Below are 25,664 nucleotides of genomic sequence, written 5' to 3'. Positions count from 1 at the left end.
TTATTTTTAATTTGTTCACTCTTTATCGAGCCTAATACATAGATTAAATATGTATATATATCACCATATGTATATATATCACCACGTAGTTTCATCCTTTAGGCCCTTCTTATTTGTTTCATTTAATCTTGGAGGGCCCTTCTAATTTGTGTCGTTTATTGCAAAGGGTACGACAATAATCATGTTAGGCCCTTCACATTCGTGTCATTGATGGCATGGGGTGGCCAACCACCTCTTATTATTTTATTTTATATTATGTTTTAATATAAAATAGTATTTTATTATTATTTTTTGTTAGTAGGACATGCATCTTATTTGTGACTCTAAGATTTTTAAGAAAAAATCTTAGTCATAAACTGAATATTATCCAGTCCAAAATAGACTGGAGAGGATCTTATTCCAAAGGCCAAGGATGGTTTACCCACCCTCTTTACTCAACCTATTTTGTACTGATGTGATACATTAACGAATTCTGTCAATATTTTAACCGTATCAACTAATTTGTTCTTTGATCACATTTGAAGTTACATATATAGTCCAAACTTGTTCCCTCGACCAACACACATTAATAATAAAACACAATTCCTCTTCCTTTGAACCCAAACATTCGAAAATCCGAATCAAAGCATGCCTTTCCATGATTCTTTCTCCACCACCTTTGCTTCTTCTTCCACCTCCTCCTCCTCTCCCTCGCCCACTGTTCCATTGACCTATCTTCTTGCTCAATTCTTGAGACTTCAAACAAGTTCAATAGTCTCCCCAAATACCCCTTATAACAATTCAACTTTAATTCAAAACCTCAACAGCATGCAGCTAACACATTGAACTTTGAAGTTCAAATTCACACGTACAAGTGGTACAACACATCTATATATATATATATACACATAATTTGTTGCTCACAAATGGACACACCAAAGGAAAAAGACAGGGAGATAGTTGTATCAATTGGTGGTGGTGGTGGTGGTGGTGAAAATGGTGAAGAGCCATCGAGTTTAAGTAAATCAAAGCTGCTTCTCCATGGGAGGACAAAATCTATCCATCCACCCATTGAAACCTTTTGGCAACTCCCTCCTCAACAAGAGCACAAGCAGCCTTCGAATTTCGGGTTCAAGTCATTAATGTCTTACCCGATCAAATTTCGGGACTCATTGACCCGAATCAGGAGGACCAAAAGCATGCAGATTGTTCTTGAAGGAGCTCATGATCCAAAGGATGAACAACTTGTTCAATCTTTCCGTAAATTGCTTTTGGTTGATGGCCACCTACTGGGAAACTACAATGACTATCATACCCTTCTACGGTAACTTTTTTTTTTACTGCATTATATAGATTCATGCATGTTTATTTGTTCATAATATATATATGTTATGGTGGTTTCGTGTGATTTTAGGTTTCTACGAATGAGGGATTTTAATTTTTCAAAAGCAAAGGAGATGTTTTTGAATTTTCTCAAGTGGCGTGAGGATTTCGGGGTTGATGCCATTCCCAAGGTGAACTCTCCAAGTAATTATTTTAAAATTAAGAAAATTTTTTATTTAGCCTCCGGAATTTTAATTACTTTTCATAACCTTCCAATTTTCTATATCAAATTTTAAAAAATTTGTAATATTAATCTTCATGTTCGGGTTTGGGGTTAAATTTAACGAAAAGGGGTGCAATGACATTTATACCCTTATAAAATTAAAAAAATTTCCTTAATTAAATTTTTTTAAAAAAAATTGTGTATTTTGAGAATTTATAAGGAAATCTTAACTGATGTATGACATTACAAACTTTTAAAAGTTGGATACACTAAAATGAGAGTTTTTGAACTTCAATTAAATGATTGGAAAAACAATGAATGTTCACGGGATTAAGTAAAGTTTTTTATAAAATTAATGTTATATGCAAATTTCATTCAAACGAACTGCATATAGCATTACTCTATGTGGACGGGACCACTATAACATTACTCCATGAAGTCCATCAGGATAGGTTGGCTGTAGGAGCGAAACTATAACTTTTAGTTTGGGGGGCAAAATTTAATTTTTAAACGTCTATTTTTTCAAACAAAATTATTTTTTTGGGGACCACCCTATGGCCCCCCAAGCCAATGGGTGGTTCTCCTTGCTGCATATAGCATTACTCTTGTTTAATTCAGATTTAATTTTACTCTCTATCTTTCTCATAAAACCATATTGATAGATAGTCTGGTATAATCATCTTGGTTTTTGGGACTATATATATATATATATATATATACACTCCAATTGATTATTTTGAGATTGATGTTCTTGGAACATGATGCAGGAATTTATGTTTAAGGAGCATGCAGAAGTAAAGAAATGGTATCCTCATGGATACCATGGAGTTGATAGATATGGTAGACCAGTATACATTGAAAGGCTTGGGATGGTAGACCTTAATTCCCTACTGCAAATAACAACCATAGAAAGATTTGTTAAGTATCATGTCTCAGAACAAGAGAGAACCTTAAATTTGAGATTCCCTGCATGTTCAATTGCAGCTAAGAGACACATTGCATCCACCACAAGTATCTTGGATGTTAATGGAGTGGTGAGCATTTCTTCTCATTTTCTCTGTTTTGATTCATTTCTCAATGGTTTTTTTTTTTTTTTTTCTTTTGTTTTTGGTGATGAACCAATTATTTGAATATTTTTGTGCAGGGAATGTCTAATTTCTCGAAGCCTGCAAGATATCTCTTTACAGAAATACAGAAGATCGATAGCAATTATTACCCAGAGGTACCGTAAGTGCAAGGCCATTCTCTGGCCGTGGCTCCCCTTAGTCTATATGTAGTTCTGTCCCTACTATACATAATGGAAAAGAAACTCTTAAAATGCGAAATAAAATAAACATACATGCAGAAGAGAGAGAGATGACACAAGATATATTTAACGTAGTTTGTTTTAAGATGTCTATGCCTATGGTAGGAAATGCCTCATAAGATTTTGGTTTTTGAAAAACTCTTTGAAAGTAAAACCTTTTTGACAACCAAGCTCGTGAAATTCATCCACTATCGAAGGATCAAATTACACTGTTTATTCTTAGAAAACTTTTGTAATTAAACCTGTTGTGTACCCCAATAAACGATTTATTTGTCTCTACCGCAACAGCTCAGAACTCTGGTTAATTCTTCTATCAAGTCTCATTTTGCAACTCAAAACTTCAATGGGCGAAGGCTTTTAGAAATTTGTGTGGTTTAAACAAAGTCTAGGAGAAATATAAAATTGAAGGCATATGAATGCAAAGGGTCTCTCTTAGCATACTGAATAATTGGCTTATGTGCACTTATGTATCATACTAAATTTTGGTTGCTGATATTCTCCCAGACTTTAAATAGACTCTTTATCATTAATGCTGGCTCTGGGTTTCGGATTCTGTGGAAAGTTATCAAGACCTTTCTGGATGCAAGAACAATAGCAAAAATTCAAGTGAGAAGTTTTCTTGTCAATGTTGATCTCCCGTTTGGGTAGAGGCAGTAATTTGCATGCCATTTCCTTCTCAAGAGTACAGTGTTCACTTGTTTAACATGTGAGGTTTCAGGTGCTTGGGTACAACTACATTAGTAACCTGCTAGAAGTTATTGATTCTAGGTAACATGTCTTGTGATTATGATTTTTTTTTGATGAATGAATTTGTATTGACACAAAACAAGAATTATATCCCAAACAAGAGGCACTTTCTCCTCAGCTTTAGGTTCAATTCCATATCTAAGGTCATTCCTCTGCCTCCATAAATGGCATACTGCTGCACTGCATGCCAGCTTATAATCATTAGCCTTTAAGCTCTTATTCCTCCAATGACTTGGGGTATGTTTGGAATTGTGTTTGAGTGGCCTAAAAGTGCGTTTAACACTAAAAAAATCTGTTTGAAGAAAAAAGTACTTGTTTGGTAAAAAAAATTAAAAGCGCTTTTAAGAATCTAAAAAATCTAGAAATAGTTAAAACGCATTTTTGGCAAAAAAAATGCTTTTTGACTTAAAAGCTCTATTTCTCACACGCAATCTCAAATATGCTCTTAAGCCTATACACAACTTCTGCACAAGCTATATGGGGGATCATGGACTAAGCATTTCCTCTTAACTTCTTTCCACAATCTTTTGCTAAATCCATATTCAAGAAAACAAATGATCTCTATGTTTCTGCAGAATATACACTTTACCTCACCTATGTAGCCCCAGCCCAACAATTTATCACCTGTAGTCAATCCATTTCAGATAGCCAACCATAAGATAAAAGCTTGTTCAGGAAATGCAAGAGAAAACCATATCAGATTCCACCACTAATACAAATTGCCTCCCAAGTGTCACTGGTGTAGCAATTTTTCTTTGATATACCACCCAAATGGCCTTATAAATTTCTCCAATTTTCCCCATAGGCAACTTACTTTGAATGCTTACAAGCTCCTCAGAAATGGCTGGTTGCCATTCCCATTCCTTCCCCTTCATCACACTTGACAATTTTGCATCCCATTTACTTCTAGCATCATAAACCACCCTATAGCCATATTGCTCATACAATATACCATCTGGGTGCCACCAATCCAACCATAAATGGATGCTATTCCCATCCCCCACCATGAATTCTAAAAACTACTTTTCAGTATCTTTCTCCAGCACCAGGAACAGCTTTGGGGTATTTTTAATTGCCAAAAACATCTACATTGTGCTGGTTGATTAAATCTAATATTGGCTGATTCAATTCTGCAGTAATTTGCCATCTTTTCTGGGTGGGAACTGCACATGTTCTGACTATGGGGGTTGCCTATTAAGTGACAAAGGACCCTGGAACAATCCAGAGATCATAGAAATACTTCAGGTTAACTTCTCAGTTGCTCTGGAAGAATTCTTAATGTGTTCTCCTGCAACATAGTGTACAAATTTCCATCTTATAATAGTTAACGTGAATGTTTCATTTATTTTTCACAGACACTTTCCACAACAGAAGATGATAATGGAGAAAATGGTGTGGCTTCAGATGCCTTCTTGCAGAATATGGTAAGCAGCCTTATTTTCAAACAGTATTTAGATTCTGACCAAAGACATACTGATGACCCCAGGGGTAAGCAACCTTATTTTCAAACAAATTCCCAAACTGTTTTTTGGTATTTAGAACTTGTTCTTTCAAGCTTCCTTCCCTCTTGTATTGTACTTTGAGAGAATTAAGAGCTTAATTGAATTCAAATGCAGAGACATGAAGAGTCAGAACGTGTGGAAAGAAAAAATGCAGATAAGTTTGCATTAAAAACTATCCAGGCATTGGAAGCTGCACTTGAAGAAACCAAGACAGTGAGTTGAGCAAATACTTGCATGTCTTGTTTCAAATAACCTAAATCCTATGTAGAATGATGTTGACATCCTTTTATATATAATCACCAGAAAATTGAGGCACTGGAAGCTGTACTTGCAGACACCAAGCTGGTGAGTCTCAAAGATATATAAGCTGCTTCTCTTTGGCAATCTATGTCAGATCATCCTTTTTCTAAAATTTTTATTCTTCTTTTCTCCCAAAGGCCTTGAAAGGACTCGTACAACAGAATATAGAGGATTGACAAGAGTTTGAACTTGGGAAGTACAGCTATGGCATCATTAGTAAATTGATTTTCTTTTACATTGCCTACTAATTATACTAATTCCTATTGACATGATATACCAATTGTGACAATTAGATTTTTATCCATTTATAGCCAGCCACTTGCAAGTACTAAGTCAGTCTTGACAGCAATTGTTGATTGTCAAATCGATGTTTGGTATGGCCCATGTATGTCTTCGTTTGTTTCAACGTAAAATAATTTTCTATTTTTTTGTGTTAGATGTGATTGAAAACCATGGTCGAACTAAAACGTTTTCAAAAGACTAGAAAAACCATTTTTAAGTTTTGTAAAATAGTTTTCATTTTCAAAAAACCGTAAATCATTTTTCGAGCTTGAACTTTTCCTTCTTGCACACACTCTCTCACGTAGTTCATTCTCTTTCGCCGCCAAAGTTCGATTGAATCCGCCACTGGCAGCCATAATCCGCCGCAGTGTTCACTAGAAGTTGCCCTATTTTTCGTACGAGCTAAATATTGAAAAATATTTTTTAAAATTGTTAAAGTTTTTCTTACGTCGAAACAAACTAATCCTTAGATATTCTCTCACGAATGATTGAGGAAAGCTCATATGACAATTAGGCAGTGCATCTTTTTCCTAACGATTCTAAGCAAAGCATGAGAGAGAAAGTTTAATTAATTTAGAAAGAAAAGAGGGTAGCAAGAAAATATAACAAATAATTCTATGGATTCCCAGTTTTTACATTCATGCCCTAAAGAAACCATGATGGCAATGCCAGCCATTTTCTTTTTTCGATTTTTTTTTTTTTAACCACAAATAACCGATTAAAATAAATAAATAAATAAGAGCTTCACAGATAGGATGCCTACGACGTAGACAAAGCCATTAAAGGAAAAATGATCCTCTCCATTTCAAAATTTTTCTATTTCTTCTATTTAGTGCATTTCAAAGAGTATTGTTGTCCAAAAGTTTTAATGATGGTAGTGCATTAAATGCAATACCTTTCAAAATGCACTAAATGAAGAAAATTGAGGGATTTTGAAATGGAGATGATCATTTTCCCTGGCCCTATTATATTGATCATAGGGCCTGGTCGCCCACAAGACATATAGAGTTGGTATAATAACCTTTTTTTTATTCGATTTTTACCTTTTTAACAAAAATAAAAGCATTAACAAACAACTTCAAACAATTCATTTTCTTCGATCCCAGATTTGGATCTTGACAATGTCTCTTTTGCGCCAACTTCCTTCGAGTGGTTGATGTTGTTGTTAGATGGTGGGGGATGGAAATTGGTTTGGACCTCTTGAAGTTCCTTCACTTATAATTAGCGTGAACCTCTTGAGGTTCGTATCTCTTCTTGCGCTCTTTATACTTTTACAACTACTTTGTGCGGTCTCTTTGAAATGTCATATGTCTAACCTATTTTTTTACTATGGTTCTTTTACTTGCAATTTTATTTTGAGCCTGGTGTAAAGGAGTCCACCAATTTTTGATATTTTAATCACTTATACCACTTTCCCAATTTGATTTAAAAAAATAAAAAAAAATAAAAACTTTTTTTTTTTTTCAACAAAAACATTAAAAAAAAAAAAAAAAAAAAAAAAAACTCACTCGCAGATTCGGTATAGCTGCCTTCCCAACATATAGGACATAGTCGGAGTCTCCAAAGACAATAATAATTTCATAAAGCTTCACTCATCTTATCACTATTTGAGTGCATTTGGGACCCCATTAATGCCTTAATGCTGTGCAGCTGTGTCTCTCTGTGTTTTTTCTATTTCTTTTGCTTTCTTTTTGTCTTCTTTTCGCACCAAATAAAATCTGGTTGGTGGGAGGTTTAAGTGAAGCAAATTTTTAGGAGAATGTCGGGTGTTTTTTTTTTTTTTTGTCTAGATAAATATTATTTTTTAGGTGAAACTTTAGATTTGACATACCTCTAAACTTTGAAACCTCTCAATTTGAACTTCTGAACTTTTAATTGCAGTCAATTTACCATCTCTGTCAATTTTTGCCTTTAAAACTCTTAAAAAGACAAAATTACCCTTCAATTTTCTTTTTATTAAAAAAAATTAAAAAAAGAGGTCACTTTTTTAGAATTTTATAAAAAAGTAAAGAGTATAAATGTCATTGTCTCACTTTTAACGTTTAAAATCTAAAGGAGATGTTCAAATTAACTGTAATTAAAAGTTCAAGGGTCTAAATTGAGAGGTTTCAAAGTTCGGGGGATTATGTCAAATCGCGTGGTAGTTCAGGAGTTTAAAGTGAAGTTTTTCCTATTTTTTAAAAGGGTTAAATACTAAATTAGTCCATGGAGTTTTACAACTTTATTTTTTTCTCTCTGGGGTTTCATTTTTATCACAGGAGGTTCTTGTGGTTTTGATAATAGACCAAGTTAGTCTTCCGTCAGTTGACCATTAGTTGACTTAACGGAATTCCACGTGGACCAATTAAATGTTGACACGTGGCATCCATTTAATTTTTTTAATTAAAAAAATGTATTTTCTAAAAAAAAAAAAAAAAAAAAGATTGAGGGTGGCTCTTGGCCATTTGGGGGTGGCTCGGCCACCCCCTTTGGCCATGGGGGTGGCCTGGCCACCCCCATCTGGCTGGATGGGGGTGGCTCCCTGGGCACCAAGGGGGTGGCCGATCTTTTTTTTTTTTTTTTTTGTTTTTTTTTTATTTTTAGAAAATACATTTTTTTTTAAAAAAAAAAAAAATTAAGTAGGTGCCACGTGTCAACATTTGATTGGTCCAAGTGGAATTCCGTTAAGTCAACTAACAGTCAACTGACGGAGGACTAACTTGGTCTATTATCAAAACCACAGGGACCTCCTGTAATAAAAATGAAACCCCAGAGAAAAAAAAAATAAAGATGTGAAACCCAAGGGGATCTGAAGTATTTAACCATTTTTAAAATAAAAGAAAATGGTAAATGTTTTATGATCTTCTCTTGATATTAGGTCTATATTATTTTTTGAAAAAGATAAAAAAGTAATAATAATTTTTTTTTTTTAATTTATTTAAAAAATAATATCCACATAGATCAAGAGAACCACAAAAAAATCATAGCATTTCCAAAAAAAAAAACACTTACCCTTATTTTTTGCACCTGACTTTTTAAAAAAAAATCTAACATTTCCCTTTCTCTCTGGATGCCATGCTGGCTTGTGGGTCTCACCTAATACAGCTTTGGAAAGATATATTTCTCCAATAATTTGCAGGAAAAAGCTTAAATATACATTTATTTTAGTTTTGATGGGGTAACCTTGTCTTGATGTGTGTACAGTGTACCTAATTGGCCAGCACAGCACTTGCTGGAGCAGCTGTACCTGTACGTCGTAATTTGTTATTTATGGGCATGAGCTGGCAGCATGGTTATTGGTTAATGCCATAGGCTCGGAATAGGATCCTTTAATTTTTATTTTGGACCGAAGAATATATAGTTAATTGCTACAATCTCTCTAAAAAGATCTTAAAATCATAAATGAGACATTTGTTCAATTAATATAAATAATAATAAAATATTATTTATACTTTAAAAATAATTAAAAATTAAAAAATATTTAAAAAAAAACAAAGGGATTGTTCGACCACCCCCAACAGCCAAACTAAAAAAAAAAAAAAAATTGTTTGGCCTTCGAGGTGGCCACACCACCCCTATTGCGAAGCCACCCCAAACCTACTTAGGGCCAAACTTAAAAAATAAATAAAAAAAAATCGTTTGGCCCTTGGGGGTGGCAGGACCACTCTTGTTGGGCCAAACGAAAAAACGAAGAAAAAAAAAAAAAAAATTGTTTGGCCATTGTGGGTGGCCAGACCACTCCCAAGTCCCAAGGGCCATGGGTGGCCTGTCCATCCCTGGCCGGCCATTGGGGTGGTTCGGCCACCCCTTATGGTCAAGATGGGTGTCAATCACCCCTTGTTTTTTTTATTATTTGATTTATTATTTGTTTTTCTTAAATAATATTTTATTATTATTTTTTGTTACTGGGACATGTGTCCCATTTGTGGCTCTAGGATTTTTTTAAAAATATTCTAGCCATGAACTGGATACCCTCCAGTCTATTATAGACTGGAGAAGATCCTATTCCCATATGCTCAAGTCGGCAAGTCAACCCTTAATATAAGCCGCGAAACCAAGATATTTATTTTATATGAAATTCAAACCTACATAAATACATAAATACATAAAAAAAAATTTATGTGCACACGCGTGTGTTTATATAAAATAAAAGCAGATAAGTCTTCAACTTATCTTTTTTTTTTGGACATGTCCACACAAGAGGGGGGAGGGAGATTCGAACTAGTGACTTCCACTTCATTAAGTGTGGTCCCAACCAATTGAGCTACCTCTTGGGGACAGTCTTCAACTTATCTAATTGCATACCAAAGTTACATGTTTATAAAATTATTTTTTAAAATAATTTCCATTTCGAATACAATGGTTTTCTAATTTGCTATAGACATGGACAAAACAAAATTCAACAAAGAACCTAGCATCTCCATCACATTATTGTCGACGACAGTCTTTCTTGGAATAAAATGCACCAATTACCATCTTTGTAATGAAATCTTTAGCAATTTATTTTTCAACATAAACTACCAAATGATATGTTAGAAACTCATCTTTCATTATAGTAAGTAATTTAGTTTTTACAAGTTTCATGACAAAAAATGCTTATTTAGTAGTGTCAATAAAAACAGAGAGAGTCAACACTAAACAAATCAACCTGTCAATCAAATAATAGATCTTTGACTTTCCTAAAATTGCTAATCCCTAACTCAGATAAAGTGAACATATTTTGAAAATCTAGATCAAGCTCATGACCTTGCAATTGAAATCTCAAATAAATTTTTCCTTGCTCAATGAAATCTTTGGATCATGTTCAAAGGAGATGTCAGTCATTTTCTTCAGGTAGGATTCTTGAATATTCAGAGGGCCGCTCATAAGTCACTAGAGCATCATGATTTGTTGCTAACGATCTATCTAAAGGTGTTTTAACCTCTGAATGACTCGCATATTTTTTTTGTTTTTTTAAAGAATGAATTGATTGTTTTTTGTTTGCCCATATTTTTCTAATCTTTAAGAAAAATTTATGGATCAAGAATTAACTTTAAAAGTACTTAGAATTACAAGATTTTTGTTAGAATTATTTAATTAGCTTAGTTCTTATTAGCACTAACAAGCGAAAGAACAATTACAAAAAAAAGTGAAAGAGCAACAAATAAATTAATCAAATCAAAACTCATCAAACTAACCCAGAAAAAAATCCAACAATAAAAGTAACTATTCAAAATCTTATTCTAACGGTGTCACAAATACAAAATAATATAAAACTACTGGCAAAATAAACTAAACAAAATTAAGAGGGTCTAAGAAAAATGGGTACCTTCAGCATTATCTTGAGTGATTTCTTAAAAACAAACCAAACTTAATGAGGTAGAAAAAAAAAAAAAAAAAATCCATAGCACATATGAGAGAAACTTATATAACAGCACACATGCATTATTTTTAGGCACACATCATGGAGTTTTCAAAGGTGTTAGTATTGAGAGGTAAAAACTTCATGATGTGTACCTATGACGTGTTGGGGAGATAAACGACTTTAGAGTTTTTACCAATAATATATTAATATGCATATTTGAACATCACTCTAGTCTAAAAATTTAAACTAATGGGCTTGGATCTACTTAATTAAGTATATTAACTACTATCTTTATATTTTTTTCAATATGGGACGCAACACTTACAAGTGTACTCACACCATGATGTGAATTAGTTCTTGTGTAGGTGCATGTTGGTTTTGCATCTCATTACCAACTATTGATTATAATAAAGTTGAAAGGTAAAAATATTACTAACAAGCAAAGCATGATCATGGACATGATGGATCATAGATTGGAATCGAAGATTCACATCTAATTAGAATTGAACTCATATCAATTTTAGGTAATATTGTTTATAATAATAAAAATAAATAAATTCTTTAGACAATTAAGGATCCATTTAGTTATTTTGTTTGGTTTTTAGAATTGGTTCATTCGGTGTTCAACACTTATTCTTATGTTTTCGGGAGTTGGGGTTGCTTTAGAAAAGACAAGTGCAAAAGCTGAAGTCTAGACATGGACATAGGCTGTTCATACAAAAAAAAAAAAGTACCAGGGAGTATATGTCCCCTTGGTTGTCCCGGCATGATTGTGGACACCCATTTTCGGGTTAGTTGATGTTCGGGCATATGGAGCTCTAGGAAGTTTATTGTCCCTGGTATCTCTGTACATTGTGTTGCAAAAAACATTGTTTTTTTATTTGAAGCCGGTTTATGCCTCATTCTCATTTGGTAGGAACCGCAGACGTTCCCTCAAATCTGACTGAGTCATAGCTTGACCCAGCTCTACTGTATCAATGAGAATCCAAGGCAGTTAATACTAATCAGGCATTTGTGGGGATTCTCCATTGCTGAGATTCGAACCTACGCCCTAATACATGTCCTGACCACTTGAAAATTTTCTTGGACCATTGAACCACCACTCTTGATAGTCATATTGCGGGAGTTGAGATGCCAGATTCAAGACTTTGGTGTGTTGCTACACAATGCTCTTGAGATGCCGGATAATATTATTAGTGCTCCTATTATAATATTGATAATGTTGGACATCCTAATGAATTCGAACTAAGGAGAAGTAAGAGGCCTAGAAAAGAAACATCTTATGGACCAAATTTTCTCACCTATCGTGTAGAAGGTGATAGAAATGAAGTAAAGAAGGAAATTAAGTTTATAATTAATATTGAGAATGATCTTTCATCTTATGAAGAAGCAACGCCCTCGCAAGATGTAGTTTTTGGGAAAGAGGCCATAGATGCTGAAATGGAATTAATAGTTTCCATTCAAAATTGAGAATTAGTTGATTTACCTCATTGTTCAAAAGCAATAGGATATGAGTGGATTTTTAAGAAAAAAACGTAACGTTGGTGGTACCATTAATAAGTTTAAAGCTCGTTTAGTGGCGAAAGGGTATGGAGAAGTGACATACTATTTTGATACATATGCACCTGTTGCTCGAATTTCTTCTGTTAGAGTTTTAATTTCTCTTATTGTATTAATCATTTAGTTGTTCACCAAATGGATGCAAAAACTGCTTTCTTAAATGGTGACTTAGATGAAGGGATTTATATGGAACAACCTAAAAGGTTTGTTTTGCCTAGAAATGAAAATAAAGTTTGTAAATTAATTAAATCTTTATATGGTTTAAAACAAGGTCCTAAACAGTGGCACGAGAAATTTGATAAAATTATTTTATCTCATGGATTTAGAGTGAATGATGCAAATAAATGTATTATAAATATGGTGTGATCATTTGTTTGTATGTAGATGACATGTTAATATTTGGTAGTAACCTACAATGTGTTGAAGAAACAAAAAGATTTCTTTCTTCTAACTTTGAAGGGAAGGATATGGGAGATGCCGGTGTGATTCTTGGAATCAAAATTGTGAGATCTAATGATAGTTAATCCTTGAATATATGAAATCTATTCAAAATTTGGTGGATCCGCTAACAAAATGCCTTGCAAGGGAAATGATTTACAAGACATCTAAGGGAATGGGATTAAGGTCTATAAAGTGAAATCACCTATGATGGGAACCCAACCTCGGTTTTGAAATATAGACAATACTTCTTTTAAATTATTGTCAAGCTGCACATTTATTTTTGCTCTTTAATAATTGGCTTATGTCATACTCAACTGTGAAATTTACTTACTAAGTATTTAGACTTATGCAGTTATTGCATCTTGTAAGAAATCTCTTTCTAGGATGAGGATAGTGGCGAGATTGCCACTTTGGATTTATTAAGTTGAGATAGAGACTTACTCGTTGTTATCAGGTTTGGTCAGATCATTTGTATTTCTATTAGTTGCTCTATATCTAAAATTCGAGGATAGTGTATGCTTTTATTATGATTTTTAGATTCCTCATATTTATTTCACTTTTCTATGCATCTACTCTGATTATGCTTAGAGAGACGATCCCCCAATTAGTTACCGGTTAGCTGAATTTGGGTAATTGTCAGTAACTCTACCAGACTGATTAAGGCCAAATTTGAGAGCGTTACAAGTAGTCCTATGTCACTCAATACGGTTAATAAATTAACAAAAAATGATGGAATGAAGCTTTTTGTAATGATGTGAACTTTAGGGAGTGATTTGATAACTTTGAAGAAATCAATTTAATATAAAGTGAAGGCTCAAGGATGACTTGACATTTTTCCCAAAGCTTGAAATTTGTGCAACCGTGCTTTGAAGTTTTGATCTATGTTTGTTCCCTCCATCTAAACAACGGTTAAGTTAGACAAAAAAGCATAAGAAACAATTAAGTTGCCCTTAACAAACACCCTCACTTTACATTTATGTAGGTATTAAAATTTTCAATCTTTGATGTCAACAAGAAATATAAGACGTATTTGAACAGAAAAATGCTAAATATAAGATGACTTTTTATTTATTTTATTTATTTTTTTAAAAATAATATCCACTTAAAAGTAAAAGGACACGACAATAACACTAAAATAACACTGTCATTTCCCTTATTATAATTATATCTAACAAGACTTTAAAGAATGGAAGTCTGTTTGCCCACCAATTTTATAGTCTAAAAGTGTAATTTTAAATAAAATTGTGAAAAAAATGTATCATTTGTGACGGCATTTTAACAAATTATGATTTCTTTACAAAAGATTTATTTTCAAATCACACAATTAATTTTTTTTTTTTGTTAGGAGTCGATAAGTTTTTCATATTTGACCCATATTCTTCTACAAATTTAATAGATCAACTATTTAATTTGTGAAATTTATTATTTACTACAAGTTCATAAATTTAATAATTAATTTATAAAATAAATTATTAAAATAAACCAAATATTCCCTAATTTTTTTTTTTTTTTTTTGAAGTGTACATCTGACTGCAAATTCAAACGTGTCGCTATCGATAAAGATAGGGAGCCAATAATATATATATAATTAAAAGGAGTGATACGTATTTCAAATTTTTTTTTTTTGAAAGTTAATTTCTAAATAAGGTGTCATCAGCTTTTAAAAAGAAAATTTGGGATGCGTGGGATTATATATATATATAAAAGACAGTTTGGTAGAGAAAGTGTTTCCTTCGATCCGTCCACGCACGTTCACTTCGCTCTCTCTCTTTGAAAATAGCAGTGAAGTATTTAAGAGAAAGGCGAATTACCGAAAACACAGAGAAGGCAACCTCTCCGGAACCCCTCTCGATCTCTCCGCCCATCTTGTTTTCACCTGATCTCTTTCTTCCCCACCTACCCCCCGATCATCCATCACCCAGCCTTTCTGTTTCTCCAAAAACTACTCTTTTTTTTTTTTTTTTTTTTAATTTTTTTTTGTAATTCTGAAAGCTAAATTTTAAATCTATCAAGCCATTGTTTTGGAGATGAGCACGGGAGAGCTCCTCGGCATCGAACCGCTCGAACTCAAGTTCCCCTGTGAGTATTTTCGCCATCCTTCTCTCACGGATCTGTTTTTTTTTTTTTTTCTATGCTCATTGCTTTCTATTTTTGTTTTGTTTCGTTAGTTGAATTGAAGAGACAGATCTCTTCTTCGCTTCAGCTGTCAAATAAGACCGATGATTATGTAGCTTTCAAGGTAATCTTTTTATTTATTTTTTCCAATTTAAAATTTTGCTTGCTTTGTTGCGTGAAGTAGTAATTTTTGTTTGCTTGCTGAGAAAATGTGGGAAAATAGTGGAGATTGGAAGTCTGACTTGTACTGCTCATAATTTTGGGACCCGCGAAAACAAATAAATCAATTCAATTAAGCATAAATGTAATTAATTTTCGGCCTAGTTTATCTGTACTTTTGTTTTTTTTAATCGAAATAACAAAGGAATAGTATTCAAATTTCGAATTGAAAATGTGGATTTGGCTAAAGGTTTTTCTTTTCTCATATGAATTGGTCATGGGCAGGTGAAAACGACGAATCCGAAGAAGTATTGTGTTCGTCCGAACACCGGAATCGTCTTGCCACGGTCCACATGTGATGTTATAGGTGCCTCTAGCGATCATTTTGTTATTTGATGTTGTGTTTGGTCAGGATTTGATAGTTATTTGCTGATCTGCAAATGTTTGGTCTGGATATAGTTACAATGCAATCACAGAAGGAGGGTCCTCTTGATTTGCAATGCAAGGACAAGTTTCTCCTTCAGAGTGTAAAAGTAAACGATGGTGTAACCCCCAAAGATATTACCCCAGAAATGGTAAAGATCTTGTGCATTGCTACAGATTCTTATGAATTTGTGAGGTTTATGTTCAATTTTATAATTATGGAAGTGGGTTTTCTTAGTTCAACAAGGAGGCTGGACATGTGGTTGAGGAGTGCAAATTGAGAGTGGTTTATGTTTCTCCACCCCAACCACCTTCTCCGGTACCAGAAGGGTCAGAAGAAGGGTCTTCGCCAAGGGGTTATGTTTCTGAGAATGGAAGTTCGAATGGTTCTGGGTTCACTGCTGTGAGTGCTTAAGTAGTTTTCAATGTTTTGGTGCAGGACTATAGTGTTATTCTCTATTTCCATGGGAACATTGATTGCATTGTCTTTCATTGGTGATTTTCAGGCTACAAGAGCATCTCTTGAACAGTTCGAGCCTCAAGACAAATCTGCAGAGGTAACCAAGGAAAAAAAAAAAGTCTTCTCTCAGAGTGGTTGTTTGTGCCTTGTGTGTCTTTCTCAGATAGTAGATAGCTTTCTGGGCTTGCATTGTTTGTAAAGGTCATAGTTTTCGATATGAAGGGTCATATGTCTGTCTTACTCTATGCTACACTGTTTATTAAATAACTGTTGTACTAAGCAAGAGCTATTTACAGTTTTATTAGCTAGATTCATTACAGAATTGTTAGCTTAAGCTCTAGAGTAAACAGTATCTATGAATAAGAATATATGGCTTAATTCATCAACATGTTCAGCATAAATTGCACACTCATGATGGGTTGTGGTAGTATTGCTAGTGCTTTCTTCTACAATGAAGATTCTACGGATAAAATGTTACCATTAGTTTCCATAACCCTTGTCATTGTTGTCAATTGCTTTGATCCTCAACCACCTTCCAACAAGAAAACTCAATAATTGCTTCAGCAAGAGACGTAATTTGTGCTGTAATGATCATTTGTAACTGGGGTTCCTTCTTTCCATGTTCAATTTTCGTTTTCTTTTCTAATTTCAAAGACAATATTCTGCTGTTGGACTGCATTCTTTGAGAAGAAAATATTGAAAGTAAACATTTCACTTTTTGCTTCCTTTTCTTTAAGGTGATGCCCTCATCCTGTGAAACTCACTAGCATACAGATCTATATGTGCTTTTTCTTTGATGACCTAACATGAAATGCTTTATCAAAAATTTAACGTACATAGATTATGTTGTGTTTTATTGTGTGAAGTAACTTGTGTTGTAGTTGGGTTGATGTTGACTTTTATTGGGTCCAGCTTATTGTTCTTCTATCTCTTATTCAGCTCGCCTAAGCCGATTTGTGGTCTTTCCCCAATTACTTAGAAAAAGAAAAATTGGTTTTCTCATGTCCCACATCAGTGAGAAGCAGGCGTATAGTTGGGTTTATTAGTGCCATGCTTATTCTTCCAGTTAATAATTGCCTCTCTCACCTTCCCCTTAGCTGATTTGTGATCTTTCATTTCTTACCTAGAGAAATAAAAAATGGTTTTCCCTATCAAATATCAGTGAGAAGCAGGAGTACAATTGGGTTTTATAAGCGCCATCCTGCTTCTCTCAATTAGCTATTGTTTGGAAGTTATTGGTTTGTGGGTCCTGCTTATTGCCCTTCTCTCTCCTATTTTGCCTCGCTTAAACCAATTTACCCAGAAAAAGAAAAAAAGGTTTCACCCTGTCCCTCATCGGTGAGAAGTGGGAGTAAAATTGGATTTTTTGTGATCTTTCATTTCTTACCAAGAAAAAAAAAATGGTTTTCCCTATCAAATATCAGCTAACAATTGGGTTTATAAGCGCCATCCCGCTTCTTTCAATTAGCTATTGTTTGGAAGTTATTGGTTTATGGGTCGTATTGCCCTTCTCTCTCCTATTTTGCCTCGCTTAAGCCAATTTATTATCTTTCCCCTTTTACCCAAAAAAGGAAAAAAAAGGTTTCACCCTGTCCCACATCGGTAAGAAGCGGGAGTAAAATTGGATTTATAAATGTTCTGCTTCTTCTTCTAGTCAGCAATTGCTTGAAAGTTATAGGTTTCTGGGTCCCGCTTATTACCCTTTCTCTCTCCAATTTAGCTTTGTCTAAGTTGATTGTGATCTTTCCCCTTTTACCCAAAAGGAGAAAAAAACTTGAGCTGTAGTTGGATTTTTAAGGTGCATTGACTTATCAAAAAAAGTAGTTGGATTTTTAAGGTGCATATGCTTTATGACTATTTATCTGGTATATATACGTGCTTGTCTGATTTTGAGATAACATAGTAAAATTCTTGTGGGTGTTATGAACATAAATTACAACACTGGTATAATCTTTCTTTTATTGTGAGGATCTGTGATTATAGCTTATGCTTGTAATTCTGGTCCACATGGGTGAACTTATCCTTAAAAAAGGGCAGAACAAACACAATGCATAGATAGTCAGTCTATGATTGTGGTGGTTTAAACTCTACTTTACTATGGTTTTGAGAAAGAGTACAATGTCCTACCGAGTTCTCTTTTGATTGTACTGGAAGTTTTGTTTATATGCTAACAAAATTTTAGTATGGCACAAAAATTTTCCATGTAGTAAGTCTTGAATAAGATACTATATGTACACAATTCTTTCCCTTCTCTCTTCTGTTCAAAGAAAAGAAAAGAATAAACACAACGCATAGATAAAATGTCAGTTAGTATTAAACCCCTACTTGTGGTAGAGGAAGGGGTTTCATCATCGTGCTGGAAGGGAGAAATGCCAAAGGCTAGAGATCTTTTGCTTTGGAGTTGAGTGGTTGTGAATTTCTTAGTTGATTCACGGTGGCGTAAGTAGAAAATCGACCTCGGAAATTAAAGCCATGGCGGAGATTAGAGGGAAGAGAAGTTTTGCAGAGGTGCTGTCGTTTGCTGTCGTTTAAGGATAAGGCTCCTCCAACGTCTCCAGCTTAGGAGGCAGAGTCTTCGCTAGCGTCAAAGGGCGGTTCCGTGTTCCCTAAAATGCATGCATTAAAGGAGTAGTTGATGTTGACGGGACTAGATGGCTCTGATGTTGCGTCTGAAATTGGAGAAAGTGCGAAGAAGAAACTTCAAGTAATGACAAAGCTCATATTGATATAAGGCTCAAAGTGCGCTTCTTCAGAAACCCGTTACTCCATTTTAAAAGGTATGTGGTGAGGTGTTTAAAATGAATGGACTTGGGCCTGAGCCATTGTGCGTGTGGCCTACTGAGTCCTGTGCCCAAATTTCTCAAGGTCTAGTTTAGTTGAAGGCTTGATGGTTGGTGAGAGGCTTAAGGCTTGTGACCCAAAAGGGAAGGCTCCAATGGGCTATGACGGATCTCGACCAAAGTTTGCTTTCAAACCCAAGCTTGGGTATTGGGTCAGCTCGAGGGCTTGTGTAAGGGGCAAGTATCACATCTGAAGAAGGATTTAGGTTTGGGCCCGAGAAGGTTACATGTAAGGGGTAGTGTTTGCACTCAAAGAAGGATACGGGTTTTGGCCCTAAGGAGGTCACGGGAGCGAGTCAGCCCGGTGACCCAACAGCGCCGACCTACACCCCTGGTGGCTCTATCCCTTCCAACACTTTTGTTGGTCCGATCGTCGAGCTTCAACCTAGGTTGGAGGTGGAGGGTAGGACAAATGCTGGTGGTTCAAGTCTTGAGGTAGTAGCGATGACGACTAGCGAACTTCAGTTCATTTCAGAGCTTGCCAAAACACTCTTTACACCAATCTCAGGAGTTGTTGGTGTTGGGTCAACTTGTTTTAGAGATCATTGACCCATTCTCTCCACCACTCCTAGAAGCTGGCACCTTAACCTTGGGGCTAGGAGGGGGTGGGCAGCTTGGATTCACTCCACCACCAGGTGGCTTCATTGCCACAGTTTTGTCCCTCTGCCCCTTGCTATTCCTCAGGAATAGGGGATGATTCGGGAGGTTATGGATCCGTGTTGATTGCTTTGGCTAGAATGGATTTGAGGTGTGATGGGGGTAATGGAGTTGTGGAGCTATTCAATGGGGGTGGAGGCCTCTTTATGCACCCCTCTAAGCTCTTCTCTTTACTATGTTGGGGAATTAGGGGCCCAAGCCTTGAGTGCTCAGATTGGGTAGTGCATTTAGCAACGGAAATCCATCGGCTTGTGGTGGTCTTGTGTGACGGTTTTGAGGGGCAATTTTTGGCTATTCTGATAGCAATTGAAGCCAAAGAATGCCGTAGGCAGCATGGCTCTGCCCCTAGATTTGAACAAGGGAACAAAGGTAGTAGGAAGTAGAGAAGACAAGTGTTCCATTAGTTATGGTTCAAAAGGTGAGTGTTCAAGCCTTTAGTTATCAATTTTTTCCATGAAGCCTAAACTATTATCCTGGAATGTGAGCGGGTTGAATGAGGAGAATACGTGTTTGATGGTGAGGAATTTACTCAGAGAGTGGAAGGTTGACATTGTTTGTTTCCAAGAAACCAAGCTTGAAGTCATGTCTCGTAATTTTGTGTGTATTGCGTAGTTTGTGGGTTGTCATCATGTGGATTGGTGTTGTTTGGACTCCAGAGGGGGCTTCAGGTGGTGTTTTGATTTTGTAGGATAGGAGGGTGGTGGAGAAGATTGACAAGCGTGTGGGGGAGTTATCATTGGCTGCCACCTTTTGAAATGTTGAGGATCATTTCACTTGGGCTTTTGTGGGTGTCTATAACCCTAATTTTGATAGGGATAAAGGGCTTGTTTGGGATGAGTTGGCTGGCTTACTCAGCTGGTGGAACTTGCCTTGTTGCATTGGGGGTGATTTGATGTTATCAGATTGCCTTGTGAGAGATTGGGTGAACCTCGTTTATGCCCAGCTATGGTGGAATTTACTGATTTCATGTTTGATTTGGGCTTGATGGACCTCCCTTTTGTTGGGCAAAACTTTTACCTTGTCAAATAATCGGGGCACTCACACTTGGGCGTTTGCACTACTGGAATTCACTGGACAGAGCCTTCTATCCATCTCTCCTTCACTAAATCAAGGGAAGAAACTCGAGAAAGACTCTCTCTTGGTCAATAATTGATAGATTCCTAGTTTCTTCAAAGTGGGTAGCCCAATTTCGTGGCGTGTCACAAAGGAGGCTCCCAAAACTTTGCTCATATAATTTTTTGATCCTCCTCGAATGTGGTGACTTTCATAGGGGTAGTAGGCCCTTTAAATTTGAAAATATGTGGCTAAAGTCTGAAGGCTTTGTAGATAGGGTGAAACAATAGTGGGATTCTTATCTTTTCCGAGGCACTCCTAGCTTCATTTTAGTTAGCAAGCTCAAGGCTTTAGAAGTTGACCTAAAGAGATGGAATGGGGAGGTGTTTAGGAATGTAGAAAGGAAGAAGAAGATCTTTTTGGAGGAGCTACGTGTGGGGATTAGGTCTTGAGGAGAGTATAAAGAAGGTAGAAATTGTTAGTGACTTAGAAAGATCACTTCCCCTAATCATCTTCGTAATTTACAGAGCTTATTCTTACTTTTTGAAGCTATGTCGGATTTGAAGACGAACTTAGCCAAGTTGGAATTGGTTCTTGTGGGAGATGTTGATAATGCGGTTGGGTTGGCTTTTGGGGGACAAAAATTTGCTACAAACTGGTTTGTAGCTAATTCATACAAACTCATCTAATAAAGTGTTATGTGTCTCTTAACATGCGAGAAGCACGTGTTATTTTTAAACATGTGCTTCTCACATATTTTTTTAATAGCTATGGGACACATGTCAACTTATTAGATGAATTTGCATGAATTAGCTACAAACCAGTTTGTAGCAAATTTCTGTCCACTTTTGCGGCATCCTATAAGGCCAAGCATATATGGGACAATGTTATCAAGAAGATAGAACGTTGGTTGGCTAGTTGAAAAATGTTGTATTTGTCTAAGAGTAGTAGGATTACCCTTATCAAGAGCATTGTATCCAACTTACCTACGTACTTCATGTCCTTATTTCCTCTCGTTGGTTGGCTCACTTGGAATTTTTTTGGAGGTGTCAAGTAGTGGAACGTGAGCTTTGTTAGAGCGGCTTATGATTGGGAGATGGAAGCCTGTTTCGTGCTTATTGATGTTGTATTTAGCGAGAATGAGACGGGAAGGGGAGGACAAGTTGTGGTGGGTCTCTTTCCAAGAGAGGGTTGTTTGGTGTTAAATCCTTCTACAGTGTCATGGTTGCCATGACTATTTTTGTTTCCCTTGGTGAAGTGTTTCATGGACTAAGGTTCTGTTGAGGGTGGCATTTTTTTGTTGATTGGCTGGTGGGCTTAAGAATGATCTTTACCATGGATAATCTCCGGAAGCAGCACGTCATTGCGGTTGATTGGTGTTGTATGTATAAAAGAAATGGGGAGTCTATAAATCACTTTCTGCTTCATTGTGAGGTTGTTTGTGCCATTTGAAATGTTTTCTTCAGTCGATTTAGGTTGTCTTGGGTTATGCCTATGTGAGTAGTTGATTTGTCTGCTTGTTGGTGGATTCTAGCAACACTCGGAGGTACTCCTATGTGGAAGATGGTGCTTTTGTGCCTTTTGTGTGGTGTCTATGGATGAAAATAAATGATAGAAGTTTTGAGGACCGTGAGAGGACTTTGGAGGAGATTGAGTTTTTATTTTTCAACATATTGTATCTTTTGACAACTGATTTTGTTTCTTTTTTGTTGATTAGTTATTATGATTTTCTTATTCTTTCTGTCCTTGCTAACTAGGTGGCTTCTCTTGTATACTTTCTCATGGGGTGCTTTACGCTTTTAATGATATCTCGATTATTTATATATAAAAAGAAGTTTGTTTATATCCTAACAAGATTTTACTGTTCCTACAGTCTTCACAAAGTTCACTTTGATATTAATAGCTGAACAAATTATTAGAGAAGCTTAAATTGAATTTTGGTTTCACAAGCATATATTGGTCTGTTACCTCTATATAACTGGTTTCTTTTAGAATATTTACTTTAAACATAGAACTAACTGGTCATGCTCCAAAGATTACTTTATACAGAAATATGCATATGTAATGAACATGACTATTCATATTCAATAAAATCGTTTCTGAAGTATTGTTAGACAAGGAAAAAAACTGAAAAAAGAAAAACTTGTTGGGAGGAAATGAACTGACCGTTGAGGAAACTATCATTGACTAATGACTAATGTCCTTCGTTTGTAAGGTCCCTCAGCTGCTATCATTTTAGCTCCACCTGATCTTTTTAGCTTGTCAAAATTTGATGGGGTTTATCACGGACACCACATTTTGATTAGTGGTGTGTACTTCTTGGATAGTTGGCAATAATTCTTGCTTTCTGCGAGAGTGATCATCTTGGTGCCTTCATCAATAGCTACATCACCACATCTTAAGAGAGCCGGTAATTGCTTTCATTGGGGGCTGGAATGCTTTCATTGCTTGCAAATCTCAATGCGTCTCTCTCTAAGTGATTTTGTGTAATGCTGCCTACATCAACTAATGCAGCAGTGTTTGTATATATAGCCAAGAAAGAGTTACAAGTCAATACTACTTTAAACTCTACAATACAATACAAGTTTAAACACTATAGGTATCATAAGTCTTCTTCTTGATGCTTATCATCCTCTGCATTATCTCTAGGAGTTTGAGTCCTATCATAAGTCTTCTTCTTGATGCTTATCATCCTCTGCATTATCTCTAGGAGTTTGAGTTCGAGTAGGTCTAATACAGAGATAAGCCCCTCTCATTTACAGGTTAATAGGTGTTTCTGATTGTAGTTTTTCTTACCTATTGACTAGCTTGCATGGATAATGGATCTGGGTTGAGATAGGAACAACCTGTTAAAAGTTTAGGAAAACAGTCGATAAAAAGCATTGAATATTTCCTATTTCCAACCATCCGTTTTTCTTTTTTGACGAGACTTTTTTTATTCCACTTCCCTTCTGAATCGCTTCATTTCCTTCAGATGTCGCAAGATACTTGGTTGTATTGTTTTTGCATAATACTTTGCCATATTGCATGTAATTCTGCTGCTTTGCCACAGTTGGATATTCATTTTTCTTTTGATGTGTAATACACATCTTCATAAGCTTACCAAGTGCTGAAACGTTATTCATGATTGATGATTCTGGAAATAATTGCAGGCAAGAGCCCTCATTTCAAAACTTACAGAGGAAAAGAACAATGCGATTCAACAAAATAACAAGCTTCGTCAGGAATTGGTGAGTTATGACTGCAACTTCATTTTGATGGAGCTATAACTACTTTTTCTTTTTTCTTCTTTCGGTGGGGGGCAGGGGGTTGGTTTGCAGTAACTTTTTTGTTCTATACTGAAGTGTCTATGATTTCTTTGAGAAATATTTGATCATTCTTATTTAAGTTGTGCTGTTATCATGATATGCAGAATTTCGAAGTATATGAGATTGGATATCTTTTTTATTTTGTTTTTCCTTCTAAAAACCAATTTGAAAAAGACTGGCTGTTATTTGTTTTTCTATGTGAAAGTTCCATTTGAAATTTGTGAAGTTTCTTGCTGCAGCAAATGTGGGTGTGCTTTTGATATTTGCAGTAGCAATTTTTCATGAAATACTGTTAACTTTGAGCGGTTGGAATCTCTCGTCTCACAAAGATTACAATGTGTAGGAACTGCTGAGACGTGAAGGCCAGAAAAATCATGGCGGTATTGGTGTCTCCCTCCTGTTTGTCGTCTTGATCGGATTGCTTGGCATAATTTTGGGGTATCTCTTGAAGAAGACTTAAGCTTGTGCCTGCTATATATCTTTTGCATATATTATCCTCGATTTCCTTTTTGTTCCTGTTCATTGAAGAAATACAATGAAAGGAAAAGAAAGAAACTCGCCAAGGGTGATGATGCTTTTGTTGGTTGTTAGCTTTGTGGAAGTAGTAAACTTGTTTAGGTGCAGTCATGGTCCTAGTTTTTTTTTTTTTTTGTTTTTTTGTTTGAGAGGATGGTCCTAGTTGCTTGACTATCAAAGTAACTCATTTTTTGGTAACATGCATTCTTTTTGTAACTTAAGAGGAATATATTTTCTTTGTTTATTTTTTTCTACAACTCTAGAGTTTTTGGACCTTCTGACAATGGTACTAGTGATCAGTGTCAAGAATCTTGCAGGTACAGAAGATTTGAAACAAGAGGGGCTTCTGTAAAACTTGCAGGTACAGAAGATTCCCTGTATAAGTAAGCCTTTGTACTGCTTTCTATAGAGCTTGTGAGATCATTTTGAAACAAAACTTGTTCTTTTCCCTCTCGTTTCTCCACTTTCTCTTCATCTGCTACTTGTGCAACTGAAAATTATAAACTCATCTTTGGTGTTCATCTTGGAGCACTTATATGTGATGAAGATATGTCATTCTCATACACATCTTTTGTTTTAACTATTTTTTATTTTTTTTTATTTTATTTTATTTTATTTTATTTTTAAATTTACCATCGAGTCTGTGAGACCACATATGGAATGTCGGATTTAATGGTGAATTTGCACATTTTTTGTACGGAGATAAATAAGAGATGTGTAGGAGAATGAAACCAATCATTTCTCTATGCAATATGCATTTGCATTATTAGCAAATGCCACTTTGGCTATGACGTTATGTTGCTCGAAAATTTTCTCGGCTCAAGTATTTGTGCATGCCTTGTTTGAATATATTTCCTCAAAGAGTAATGTCATTTAGTATATTGTTAAACAATTGTCATACAACTTAATAATATTGCACTTGTAAAAAATAATAATTTAGAGGCCTAATTGTACTAAGGTGGTAATGTTTTTATTATTATTATTTTAAATTTAATTTTTTGCCTTTGAGAGTTGAGAACTAAGGCCTATTGAAAGAAAGAGAAATGAAATGTGATATGCAAGTTGGTATGGTGCGGATAAGCATGTGGGATTAAATAATAATTTAAGTGTTGATTTTCATTACCATTACCATATCATTTAAGCTATG

The 25,664-nt window shown here is 35.3% G+C and overlaps 2 protein-coding genes across 2 annotated transcripts; both read left to right on the top strand.

Annotated features, from left to right (window-relative positions):
* Positions 1-905: 905 nt before the first annotated feature.
* LOC132176152 (Sec14p-like phosphatidylinositol transfer family protein) lies at positions 906-5,690 on the top strand. Its single transcript, XM_059588282.2, has 11 exons — positions 906-1,303; positions 1,394-1,493; positions 2,293-2,559; positions 2,670-2,747; positions 3,336-3,437; positions 3,550-3,599; positions 4,715-4,823; positions 4,934-5,002; positions 5,195-5,293; positions 5,384-5,425; positions 5,518-5,690. The coding sequence occupies exons 1-11, from the start codon at positions 906-908 to the stop codon at positions 5,554-5,556; spliced, it is 1,353 nt and encodes a 450-aa protein (XP_059444265.2). The 3' UTR covers positions 5,557-5,690.
* A 9,023-nt stretch (positions 5,691-14,713) lies between these two features.
* Positions 14,714-25,078, top strand: LOC132173978 (vesicle-associated protein 1-2). Its single transcript, XM_059585692.2, has 8 exons — positions 14,714-15,065; positions 15,155-15,225; positions 15,546-15,627; positions 15,720-15,835; positions 15,922-16,086; positions 16,190-16,240; positions 23,846-23,923; positions 24,345-25,078. Exons 1-8 carry the CDS (start codon positions 15,014-15,016, stop codon positions 24,459-24,461), a joined length of 732 nt encoding a protein of 243 aa, XP_059441675.1. The 5' UTR covers positions 14,714-15,013; the 3' UTR covers positions 24,462-25,078.
* The last annotated feature ends 586 nt before the right edge of the window (positions 25,079-25,664 follow it).

The sequence above is a fragment of the Corylus avellana genome, chromosome 3 (assembly GCF_965113065.1).
Source record: "Corylus avellana chromosome 3, dhCorAvel1.hap1.2, whole genome shotgun sequence".
NCBI classification, from domain to species: Eukaryota; Viridiplantae; Streptophyta; class Magnoliopsida; order Fagales; family Betulaceae; genus Corylus; species Corylus avellana.
This window is presented reverse-complemented; position numbering and strand designations above follow the sequence as displayed.

What these genes read in the sequence shown, in the direction of transcription:
- LOC132173978 (XM_059585692.2), top strand. Translation starts at nt 15,014, where the DNA reads ATGAGCACGGGAGAGCTCCTCGGCATCGAACCGCTCGAACTCAAGTTC. An exon ending in CTCAAGACAAATCTGCAGAG is followed by an intron (nt 16,241 to 23,845) that starts GTAACCAAGGAA and finishes AAATAATTGCAG; the next exon opens with GCAAGAGCCCTCATTTCAAA. An exon ending in ACAAGCTTCGTCAGGAATTG is followed by an intron (nt 23,924 to 24,344) that starts GTGAGTTATGAC and finishes TACAATGTGTAG; the next exon opens with GAACTGCTGAGACGTGAAGG.
- LOC132176152 (XM_059588282.2), top strand. Translation starts at nt 906, where the DNA reads ATGGACACACCAAAGGAAAAAGACAGGGAGATAGTTGTATCAATTGGT. An exon ending in ATAGCAATTATTACCCAGAG is followed by an intron (nt 2,748 to 3,335) that starts GTACCGTAAGTG and finishes ATATTCTCCCAG; the next exon opens with ACTTTAAATAGACTCTTTAT. An exon ending in CTAGAAGTTATTGATTCTAG is followed by an intron (nt 3,600 to 4,714) that starts GTAACATGTCTT and finishes TCAATTCTGCAG; the next exon opens with TAATTTGCCATCTTTTCTGG.